General features: G+C 40.6%; 1 protein-coding gene across 2 annotated transcripts in view; it reads right to left on the reverse strand.

Moving 5' to 3' along the window:
* Nucleotides 1-12,425, reverse strand: part of asap2a (ArfGAP with SH3 domain, ankyrin repeat and PH domain 2a) — a 65,836-nt gene that overhangs the window by 29,383 nt on the left and 24,028 nt on the right. For both annotated transcript variants that reach the window (XM_044165846.1, XM_044165844.1), the window contains exons 3-4: nt 6,972-7,117; nt 6,022-6,096 (exon numbers count right to left, since the gene is read on the reverse strand). In XM_044165846.1, the coding sequence (XP_044021781.1) occupies nt 6,022-6,096; nt 6,972-7,117 (221 nt within the window). The remainder of the gene's footprint in view (nt 1-6,021; nt 6,097-6,971; nt 7,118-12,425) is intronic.

The raw sequence follows: 12,425 nt of genomic DNA on the forward strand, positions 1-12,425 counted from the left end.
ACATAGCGTGTCAGAGAAGTTGTAAGACTAGGCGAGAGAAGTAAACTAAATTTGGTCAGGACGTTGTGAGGCATCCCAGATGCTGCACCAGGTGTCCTCTACTATGAAATACTACATGGGCTAAATTGAGAAACTATCACGCCTGCGCTCATTTCAGTTCCCAACGTCCCATGGCTGTCGGTCCGGGACATTATCAGGCTGATATAATTTAGCCTGATCATGGACTGCAACCATCATTATTTTCAATCTGCCAATTACTTTCTTGATTAATCAATTAATTATTACAATTTCCCATGATGACATATTCAAACTGTTTGTTTTGTCCAACAGTCCAAAGAAGTTCAATTATTTACTATTACAGAAAACAAATATTCAGCAACTCTTCCTAGCATCAAGCTGGAACCAAAGAATTTATTATCAAAATGTTGCAGGTTGATTCTCTGTCAATCAACTAAGCAATTAATTGACTAAATATTTCCTGGCTATCACTCTGGATAATCCAGAGACCACAGGGAGTACTTCTGTGTAGAAAGAGTCAGCAACCAGGACACTACTGTGTTTCTGCAAAGTCATGTTACCTTTTTTTTTTAAATGTCCTTTTTCATGCTACAAACTAACCAAAACATCACAGCTAGATACCACTAGAAGTAAGTGGGAAAGTATGCTTTATTATAATTTGGTTGAATTGACTCTTAATCTACTACTTCTGCTGTTTGTAAATCCTTGGTTCAATAAATAAAAAAAAAAAAACTACTAATGCTGCTGATGTTTTTGTTGATAGCCGAGTATATAGTATGCAAACTAACGAGGAAAAGCCTTGATTAGTAATCTGCTTTTATCTAAAATCTCAAACAGTGAGCATGCGTGGGTGGTTCGGGTGTTCACAACCCACTGAACCACAATGAGACAGGGTGCAGCTGGACTCGCATCACTGCTCACTCCAAAAAGTATTAGGCCACAGACCTCTCTCCTCGCACTCCTTAATACACACACGCACACACACAAACAGACCACACAGTGGATTCTGCAGCAACTATCCAGACACTGTAACTGAATAGTGATAAGCTGATATGACTCATGTTGGGGTAGAAACACAGACTGGTCAATAAGCAGAGGATGAGATGGTTGGCTGCAGGAATGACATCATGCCGGCGTCCACTCTGAAAGGCTGCTGTTAGCAGAACGGTCTCGTGGACTCAGCACTTCCTATTTTCCACTGACTGGAGTGTGTGTGTGTGTGTGTGTGTGTGTGTGTGTGTGTGTGTGTGTGTGTGTGTGTGTGTGTGTGTGTGTGTGTGTGTGAGTGAGTGAGAGATTATCTTCAGTAATAACACTACTGGGTCTTCCAGGGACCCCACCCCAGCCTTTTTTTTTTGCTAGTACTGCACTGACTGAGCTGTATCCCGAGTGAAGGCTATTTCAGCTTTTTACAGTAATTTCCCAAACACTTAACCTGCTTTCATGTGCCCTACAACACTACACAAAGCACAGACATTAAAAGGCAAGAACTGAAGGCAGCCTAAAAATGACAAGGTCACTTTTTTTGTTTTTTTACACATGAAAAACCATTTGCCCTCAGCAGTGAAAGGACCACTGAAGGAGGTAGATGAGGTGGAAAATGGTGGGGTTTTAGCAGAGTAACAGCAGTGACAGGTTGCTAGGTGGTAGCCCTCTAATCACAGAGCCATTAGCGGCTGCCTCCCTCGGGGTTAGTTCATCGCACTCATAGCCACTCAAAGACAGCACTGGAAGAATTAACAAGCGCTGAGGGAACAACGGCCACCAGAAAGCCATTAAGTCCTGAGTTAAATCAAATGAAAGGATTGGTGACTATTATAGCTGCCACACAGCTGCAGTAATTGCGGAGCATTTTAAGATACCAGATTGCACTTTTTATGCATTGAAGGAAAATTAGGAATGACATTCTTAGGGTTATGTCATTTATACACCTTCAATGAGATGTTGTTTTAAATACATCTCTCTTCCTCCATATCAACACATTACTTCATCTTACTCTCCTTCCTTCTCTCCCGGCAGTCTAAACAGCCCGTGATGCAGGTCTGGACTTCTTCCTGCTCCCCCTATCCTAACAGGTACTTCCCCTGGGAGAGGACAGGAGTGAAGAAGCAGGATAATGACAGAGGAGGAGGACGATGATGAAGGGGAAGGGAGAGACAAGGGAACAGCCTCAGGCTGTGGAGGCGAGCAACAAGTTGGGAGGGGGAAGAAATGTCATTTCTAGATGACTCTCTCTCTACTTGCTTCCTTACTCTTCTCCTGACACTGAAGGCTTCGTATTTGAGGTTTATTGACATTACAACAGTGGTGACATTTATGTGAGTGTGTGTAAATGTGTGTGTGTCCTGAGGTATAAAATCACCAGCAGCTCATTAGCCCCATATCATTGGGGTAATGAGAATCATCAGAGGGCTAATGAGCAATAAGTGGGTAAGCATTACAGATGTGAGTGGCTGCCACAGCCAGACTGCAGAGTGAAGGGGTTGGCGACGGGGACAGAGTGAAGGAGTCGGGGGGGGAGAAAGAGGGCGAGAGATAGTAGTGGAGTCAAGAAAGAGACAAGACAAAGAAAGGAAATTATGGAAGAGAACAGCAGATAGAAGCTGAAAAGAAAACATTGCACTTGAGAGCAAAAGAGCAACAGAAGAGAAAAGAGACAGTTCAGAGGTCGAGGCAGAGCCAAGTGGCCGAGGGTCATGGGGACAACCGGCATTTCTATGGCAACCAGCCTCATTACAGAGCTGGCTTAATCACATCATACCTCGGTGGAAATCGCAGCCAATCATGTGCCAGGAGAGTGAAAGGTCACAGACTGCCGTGGACAGTAATGAGTGCTGATTGCATTACAGAGCAGCAGAGCCTGTTAACAAGAGTCTGTCTGGGTTTAGTCCGGTTGGTGGATGCACATGACTGACTGGCTGACTAACTACTGTAATGAGTTGCCTCAGTACATAGGGTGGAAGGGCGGTGCCCTTTTGGGACAGACCGAAATGCATCCATAGAACCAAGTATCGAAAACTGTCAAGTACTAAAAGCTGGCATTGCATGTCTGATCAGATTTGTCATGTTTTTTTTACTTTTTCTCTGATCAGAAAGTTCCTTCTGTACAATTTGTCATTTTTAGGGGCACCCTGGTGGCCTACAGATTTAAGGCACCATGAACTGTTGTTGCGTGTCATTCCCCATCTTTCTCTCCCCTCGTTTTCTGTGATATCCCTACTGTCGGCTCTCTAATCAGAGCATAAAATACCCCTCAAAAACACTTTAAGGCAAGTTCTTGTACACCTGCTTTGGTTTTTTGTTAACATTTAACATTTGAGAACTCTGGATTAATTTGTTAAAAGAAAAAGAAGAGAAACAAAAAACATATTTCTCAAAGTAAGGTATTAAAAAAAGTATCAGTTTGGCATTGGTACTGAAACTAAGGTACCGTATCGGGACTAGTATCCAAAAATGTCAAACAATACCAGGTCCTAAGAGGGACAAGTCTTTCTAAGATAATTCAACTCTGGGTATAGCTTAAAGAAATACAACAAGTATTGGGTAACTTTTGGGATGAATATCATGTCATTTTTCAAAACTGTAAAAAAATAAGCTTTGAAAAGGTTGAGTTTGCCTTCTTCACAACTGCAGCACTCTTTTCAGTGTTTCTCCAACACATTGTCTCCCAGTGTATTAGTTTGTTTTCCAGGTTTGAAACCTTTTAAATGGAGATCTGAAAACTGGTGTGCATATGTTGGTAAAAAGGTTTTGAAACATTGAAACATGTTGAAACACTTTCGAAAAGGGTGAATCTTTATTTTGAAACTTTTGCAGATGTACATTTGCACTCGTAGCGTCCTGCCCACTGCAGGCACTGCTCAGGGACAGCCAGACAGCACAGAGAGCTGTGCATCCTGTTCGTGTATCCTGTGCACGTCAGTCATTGTTAAAGCAGTCTGTCAATCCCACCTAACCCGGTAAATACAATTGGCTTGTACTTCAGCAGAGAGCAAAGAATAGGATAAGAGCAAATGCCCCGGCCTCCAAGATCCTGGCTTCCTCCCCCCCAAACAGAGTTGAGTTTCAACCTTTTGAAGCTTTTTTCCCCCTTAGTTTCGAAATATGACATGATATGACTATGATATTCACCCCATAGTAACTGGCCTGTTGATCAATTTGTTGTTTTCGTTTCATTTTTTGATACATCTGTACCAGACAAAGAGAACAATTAGGGTTCAAAAAGTCTCTCTTTTTCTAATGTAATAAAACTGAAATTTCAAAATGGAGAATTCAACTGTAATCTGAGTCTTTGGGAGGCAGATAGTATGTCAACTCAGCAATTGACTGGATCATAAACTCCAAAATTATCCATGTGTCACTGGTTCACCCTGATGCTCCATGTAATAATGATGTGATGCTGAGTTATTGTAGGCCCCATACTAACACTTTTTCATGTGTTCTGTTGAGTGACACACTTGAGCATACGTTATGTTGACTGATTTTAGATTCCAAACTTAAGCACACATTTTGAGTAACAACCTTTATGGTGACAGGTTTGCATAACTTTCATCATGTTGAGTTACTGCAGGCATCATGCTAATACTTTAATACTCACTGGTTAGTGATAGTTGAAGTTTGTGATTTTTATTTTGTACAGCCAGGTGTGGTCTGGCACCGATTTCATCAACTATCTATGGAGTCTCTACCCAACTCAACTTTTTTATGGAATCAGGGGAAAGTGGCCTGAGGCAGATCAAAGCAGCTTGTTGTTAGCGAGACAGCAGGACTTCAAGGATGGCAATGATTGTCAAGGTTGCTTCAAACCACTTTGAACCAGCAGCACAGCTTCTGGGTACAACTAGTGAGGCCTTCAAACTCTTTAGAGATTAAGTCACAACCTAGATGAGCATGTTTTCATTAATATTTCAATTAAATTGTGTATTTAGTGTGGGAATAGGCTTAATCGCTGCCAAAACAGCCTTTTGTGACAATCAACTGGTTTGTTTTGTGTTGTCAGTTAACTTTTATATTTTCATTTAATCACTTTTTGAGATAGCTCGTCTTCTACTGCATGCAACCGTAGACTGTATAAAAGAAGTGCACGTAGATACCGTGACATCACCCATTGGTTTGTGGACTACTGTTTTGAAGCCTCGAGTTTGGCATTTTGGCCGTCGCCATCTTGTTTTTTTGCAACCAGTGACCGAAAGTGACCATAAGTTATCAGCTAACTCTAGCGCTATGTAGTTTAGCAAGGTGTATCCGTAATTCACGTTAACTGTGATATTAACTGGGAAGCTAATTTTAGCTAGCGAAAAATAGGCTTAAAACAAAATGTACTTACCGGAAAAAATTTACAGCCGACTCCTTAGAGTGTCTTTTAGTACAACTGAACAAGTCACTTTTAGGCAACCAAAATTTTATAATTAACTTTCATGAACTGAAAACACAAAACTTGTTAATCACAAGGTAGCCCCGCCCTAAAGCATACCCTGCTTTATCGTCTATTTTACTCTAAATGGTACCATAATTTACAAAATGAACATCATGCTGTATTGAAGAAGACTTGAAACTAGTGATTGCGACCATAAACTCAATAGGAAACCGTTTACTGAGGTAATAAATCAAGTGAGAAGTAGGGTCATTTTCTCATAGACTTCTATACAATCTGACTTCTTTTTGCAACCAGTGGAGCAGCCCCCTGCTGGTCATTACAAAGAATGCAGGTTTAAGGTGCTTTAAGGGCATTAGCTTCACTTTTCAGACCCGGAGGTTGCCGCTTGCATGCAACATAGTGCATCAAATATTAGAAATGGACTGGAACAGATGATCTGCTAATGACACATGGATGATTCAGTGCTTGCATCAGTTAAATTAACATATGGTCCACTCTCCACATAAAACCTGTATTGCTTTAAGGTCACTGATGATTTAGCACAAGGCTAAACTCTGTTCATCTACTTGTATAACACTTCCTGTTCAGTTGCAGAGTAACAAGACGGTGCCGTTTTGTTAACTTACCCCTTTGACTCCCTTCAGGTCTCCTTTCAGCAGGCTGTCCAGAGGAAACGTGATGATGTTGTTCATGTTTTGGAACTGGAGGAGGGTGAGGAAAGAGACAGATAAGAGTTGAAAGGTTACATCAGAGGATTTAAACCTGCAGGAGAGTGAAAGTCAGGGGTGCCCGACGCCACTGAGATGTAATCCTGTTATGTCCTGTGTGGTGTTTGAGCGTGTGTAAAAATACATGCGAGTTTTCTTTTTTTATCTTCAGTAAATGATGGTGATAAGAGGCTGAATGAGCTAAATGAGGTAGAAATAATGAAATTATGTCAGGAAATGGGGGACAATGAGTTAATTATACTTTGCTAAGTCGCTTCTTAGGTCTAAAAGTTTGCACCCTCAGCACCATTTGCACCATCATTTTAATCACTAAGAAACGCCCTGTTTGCAAGTTACTGTTAAGGCCAGCTGCAAATGTAATCTAGGAAGCTTGTTAAAGCTTTGAGAGATTACATCTTCACATTGCGGTCAGGCAGCAGCTCACATTTCTTTAATATAAAAGTGTTGAGATAACACAGATACAAAATCTCAAGCTCTTGGTCTCAGTGTGAGTCGATACAATGTCCAGGGGCAGCGACAGACCTCACATGATGGTGTCGAATTTTTCTAATAAAGCTTTGGCTTCAATACAAAACCAGAGCAGGATCAGGTTGAATTAGATCCAGCAGATATTTGGTGTTGAAGTGGCTCTTTGGCCGTCTCAATGGAAAACTAGAGCTACCTCCAGAGGCTTTAAGTTCCAGCTGGACTCAGTATGTGCTCGATGTGTGTGAGAACACACACAGAGACAAGGGGATTGAGACAATTAGGGAGGGGATGGAAATCTTTCTTTGTCCCAGAGGATTTTACCCCTCCTTACTCAATCAACTCCTCCGACCCACAAATACACACACACAGCGTAGACTCACCAGGTTTTTGAAGAGCGCAGTGAGCTCCTTGGTGAAAACAGAGAACTTGAGGAAAGCTGAACCCAGATCAGGATCATCTCTGTACACGCAGTTTTCTCCAAACTTCTCCAGGGCCTGAGTGTACTGCTCCTCGTTCTCTACATGGGCTGGAAAACACACACACACACACACACACACACACACACACACAGGGGTCAGGTTGACAGGTAGTAGGAACAACTAGAATCTAACTAAGGTCTTTCACTCTCTGAATGTTACAAGTCAAAAATCAATCACTGGGTATTAATAATGTATGGTAGTCTTTCAGTGAACAAAGATCCACATTTCCAGCTGGTCAGTCCTTCCATTACAGTTCTGGGTTTTCCCAGAGAGCTGGTTTGCTGAGGTGGCAAGTGCTGCCCACCACTGATTAGGCTGTTTGTCTCCAATTTTATTTCCCAGACATTGCAACAATCTGCTGTGATTAATCAGTGCAAAGTGAAAGTACGATGTGATCAATCAATCAATCCCCTGCTGAGCTGAATCATCTTGTCATCCCCTTATCAATATAGTTATGATTATTATGATGAACAGTCACCTCATTAAAAAGACATGGCCTTTGCTGATGTACCGTAGCTGTCATTTCCCTTAAGTTTTATAAGCCTAATATCATATTTCATAAAAGTGTAAAAAATATCTTGTGACATAAGGATAGAGGTGCTCTTTATTTCAGGTGGGGCACCTTCACTTAAAAAGCTGCAGGAAACCCTGCCGTTTCCTCATTCAGCAATGCATATTATTCACTGAGAATTAACAATATGCTAACTAATTAGAGATCATTAGAGATGAGAATTTATGAGAGGCTGGAATCTTGTTATCTTCTTGCTATGGATCAACTAGCACTTCTGACTAGCGCTGAAATGATTAGTTGTTTAATCGATTAGTAAGTCGACAAAGTTATTCGACAACAATTTTGATAATTGAATTATTATTTAAGTCATTTTTAAGCAAAAATGCTAAACATTCTCTGGTCCAGCTTCTCTAGTGTGAGGAATAGCTGCTTTTCTCTGTTTCATATCATCGTAAACTAAAAATCTATGGGCTGTTGGTTGAACAAAACAAGCAGTTTAAGGATGTTACTTTGAACTCATTTGGAAACATTTTTCAATATTTTGACATTTTACTAACTAAACAATTAATTGAACAATAAATATTTGCTGAAAATAGCTTTGTTGTCATCCTACTTCTGACCAAAAAAAAGAACAGAGACGAAGTAAATGTAGAGGTGAAGGAGGTAAGTGAGAGGGTTATAATTTTTTCAACTTGCATTTACTTTTATCCAAAGCTTTGGTTGCAATAATCTTGAGATCTCTTCCTCCATTAGCTGTGATCAGACGCACGCATTTTTCACAGTTCTCCACCGTCATTTGTATTTGCTTGCTTGCTTTCAAGTGACAAGAAACACCAGGACTACAAGAATATTTTGATCTTTGTTTTAATAATCATTGTAATTTTTGAGAGAGAGAGAGAGAGAGAGAGAGAGAGAGAGAGAGAGAGAGAGAGAGAGAGAGAGAGAGAGAGAGAGAGAGAGAGAGAGAGAGAGAGAGAGAGAGAGAGAGAGAGAGAGAGAGGATAATGACACCCATGGGGAGACAAAGAGAAGCAAGACGCAGGACCAAAGAGAAATGAGCGACAGCAAAGGAAACATTAAGCTGAAGATGGACAGGAAGAAGAAAAGAAAAATACACTGAGTTTGCCCCCACTAAACTAAACAAGCCCCCAGTCAGTTACCAGTCAGGGGGAAACCCTTAAACGAGCCGTGACCAAAGTCTCCTAGCGTGTCTAAAGTCGACCTAATCTACCACAGGGTTAGGCCTAGATGATTCCACTTAATGCACTTCATGCCAGACTAGGCAGCTGATAACAGCTAATGCCTTTGGGACAGCGGTGGAGCGAGGGATGGAGCACTGGGGACTGTTGCTATGACGACACTTGCTAAAAGACGTGATGGAGACAGAGGGGGGTTTGAGGGAGGGACTCGAGGAAAAAAAGAGAGAGAGGGGAGGGTGTGTAAAAATATGAGGATGTACACTTAAAAGACACCTGCTGCCACATCATGACTCAGCTTTTTATCTTCCAAACACAAACACACACACACACACACACACACACACACACAGATAGATAACAGACACAGGTGCACAGATGTGGCAGGTTTATAGATGAAGCTGGATAAGCTCATGTCTCCTCAGGGATATCCATCATGTTATTAAAAGGGGAAAGCTGAAAGCCTCTGAGTCACTACCTACTGAACTCCTCACATCAGACAAATCTAATTTAAGCCACCAAATATCAACTGATGCAATAGGTGAGCTGGATGATAAGGCTCCTATGAAACTCGGTGCACAAGTGGCAAAATGAGAGTGTTGAACAGCTTCTAGTATAAAATATCTGAGATAGCAGTTTTTTCCCCACTACAAACAAAGAAAACAGACACAAAGACGCTTTGTTTTTTTTAAACAACCCAAGCTCTTTTTGATTAACTGACCAATGGTTTAGTATATAAAATGTTATATAATTGCTTGTTTTGCCCGACCAAACAGTCCAAAACCCAATTCACAATATAAAACAGCGAAACAGAAATCCTCACATTTGAAGAGCTTAACTTATGCTATGACTTGATTATTCAGTGATCAAAATGTGTTGGTGATTAACTTTCAACTAAAGTCAACTAAATGGCTAATTGTTTTAGCACTAGTCTCTTGTTTAATTTTTCAAAATATACATTACCTGAAATTTATGCTTGTATATTTCTAAAATGCATATGGCGTATGTTATACAGATGTTAGCATGACCCAATATACGTTTTGACAGTTTTGCCATTTTTGGTTTTGTTTTAATTTATAAGAGGCTGGTGACATTTAAGAATGCAGAAAGAAAACGTTTATGACCCAAAACATAAAATGTGCAAAAAACACACCCCATCATTATCATTAGTGGACTAAAAACTAGAGCCAAAACAACAATTAATCAGCAACTATTTTGATAATTGATGATAAATTGTTGTAGGTATCTTAGTCTTCTAGTAAATTAAATATCTTTGGGTTGCAGACTGTTGGTCTGAGAAAACAAGCAATTTGAATATGTCAACTCCGACATTTTGTTGACCAAACGACTGATCAATTAATTGAGAAAAAATTATGTAATAATCCTTTTGCTGCAGTTGCAGCCCTATTAAAAACAGCTTCTGGTTCAAAGCAGTGAAATGTGTCGCACAGAGATATAATAAACTTCAATCATTGTCATGTGTCAGATACAAACCCTCACCACACACTCACAGCCTACTGTTCCCACATCAGCTCCAGCTGTTTGTCTGTGGTTCTGCCAGGCTCTGAGCAGGCCAGCGGTGGCCTGCTGTTGTTTTTGAAGTGGCACACGAGAGCTCTGAGCTCCGCTATTCAGCGTCGACAAACAGCCCAAACCCGCCTGGACTGCTTAGCGAATACATGTGTTTTTGTTGTAACATGACCTAAACACATCACACATGCAGCTTTGAACCTCAAAGGACAGCATGACACGCTGAGCTAGTCCCCCTGGCATTTCTGCTTTATTTATTTGATAGTTACAGCAGAGAGAGACGGGAAAGGCAGGGGAGAGTGAGAGGGGCTGACATGCAGCAAAGGGCCAGGGGCAGATTTGAACCCAGGCCGCTGCTGTAAGGACTCTACTGTACCAGGTGAGCTACCTGGGCGCCCACACTGAGCTAGGTAAGTAAGGTGGTGGGGAAAGGAATCAAAAGAGAGATAGGAGGAATGAGGCAGCCTTTTCTATAGTTTACACTGTAAACAAAAGCTGCTAATTCAGTGCTGCCCTGCACATGTTGCCTAAACATGTCCATTACAGTAAGCTGGTGTTCAGGGGTTTCTTAAAGAAACATAGGCTATGCATGGTTCAAACCTGTGAGTTTATAAGAGAGTCACTCTACAAACTTTTTGTTAACTTTTTATCAATGTTACATGACTTTTATTAACACTAAACATCCTCTATTGCAGCATTTTGATCCTGATGACAGACAGAAGTGGTTCTGGACCTTTTCAGCTTGTTACCCCTTAAAACAAAGTAATTTATACTTGTCATCAGTGCAATAAAAAAAGCTTAAATTAGAAGAAAGTCTTATAAAATAAGCATAACTTTGCATAGCAGAAACATGATTTTATTGCTTTCCTTCCCTGTTAATCATCTTGTGACTCCTCAAATTCATCTTTCAACTCTGTGGGGATCCCAACCCCCAGGTTGGGAACTACTGATCTAGATCTTTAAAACTATTTAGGCACCTGTAGCATAAAACAAACATACTACTTATTTTACAAATGTTAGCACTGTCAGTGTTTTGATTTGTTTGACTAATTAAGAGTTTCACTAGAATCTGAGAGCTTGCCAAATAACTGGCTTAAATGAAAGCGGAACCCTGTAGACATCCATCAGTCATCATAAGCAAATGTCAGCACACAACAGAGAAATATCAAGCTATTTTTTCAATGAGGGGTGATATTGTCTAACAGAGAAATACCAGAAAAGCCAAAAAATATCTATGCATTGTCAAAAGAAACTGAGGTGATTGAAGAAGCCTGTCAAACCTACTGCATGTTAAAAAGACATACGTTTTCAGTTTTATTTGTGGGATAAATATACAAAAGTATTTTGGCTGCTACAGGTGCCTAGTTAGAGGGATCACAATCCAGGCCACTTTCAATTAGATCTTGAGCGATTCCAACATACAGTCATTAATATTCCTCAGTGAACCTACATTTATTCCTTAATTGTGTGTTCAAGTGTTCAAGCACTTTTGACAGGCAGTATATATTTTTCTTTCCCTCCCTTTAAATCTCACTGTAGCATTTTGGAGCCTTTGAACTATTTTGCTTTGAAAACCACCATCATCTGTATTTATTTGATGTTGCTACTACAATTGCTACTACATTTGTCTACTTTCATTTAAATTGTACTTCTTTTTTTTTTTAAACAAAACTTTGTGTGTGGGCTTTTCCCACATAAAAAAAGCAAAATAAAATACAGTTTCAGGTTTAGAAAAATGCTTGAAAAGATAGAGTGGCAGTATGTGGTGTGTGTAACGTGAAACGATGACCTTGTGTTTACTGGAGGACAGAGGCCATGACGCAGTTGAACACAAATACACATTTTTACAACAGACACAAATGGCCTGCTAATACCCAGTTGTGTACAACAGTCTTTACTGTATCTTCCCTCCCAAACACACACACACACACACGCAGCTTCCAGGCATCTGCTGAGGATTATCTAACAACCCAAAGGCTTGTTTTGTAGCTTCTCCTATCTCTCACACACACACACACACACACACACACACACACACACACAGGGTTTAATCACCAGATAGCAGGCTGGCCTCTGCTTCCTCTCTCTGTCTCTCCCACACTCATTCCCTTACACCCG

Source organism: Siniperca chuatsi, linkage group LG15 (genome assembly GCF_020085105.1).
Source record: "Siniperca chuatsi isolate FFG_IHB_CAS linkage group LG15, ASM2008510v1, whole genome shotgun sequence".
Lineage (NCBI taxonomy): Eukaryota > Metazoa > Chordata > Actinopteri > Centrarchiformes > Sinipercidae > Siniperca > Siniperca chuatsi.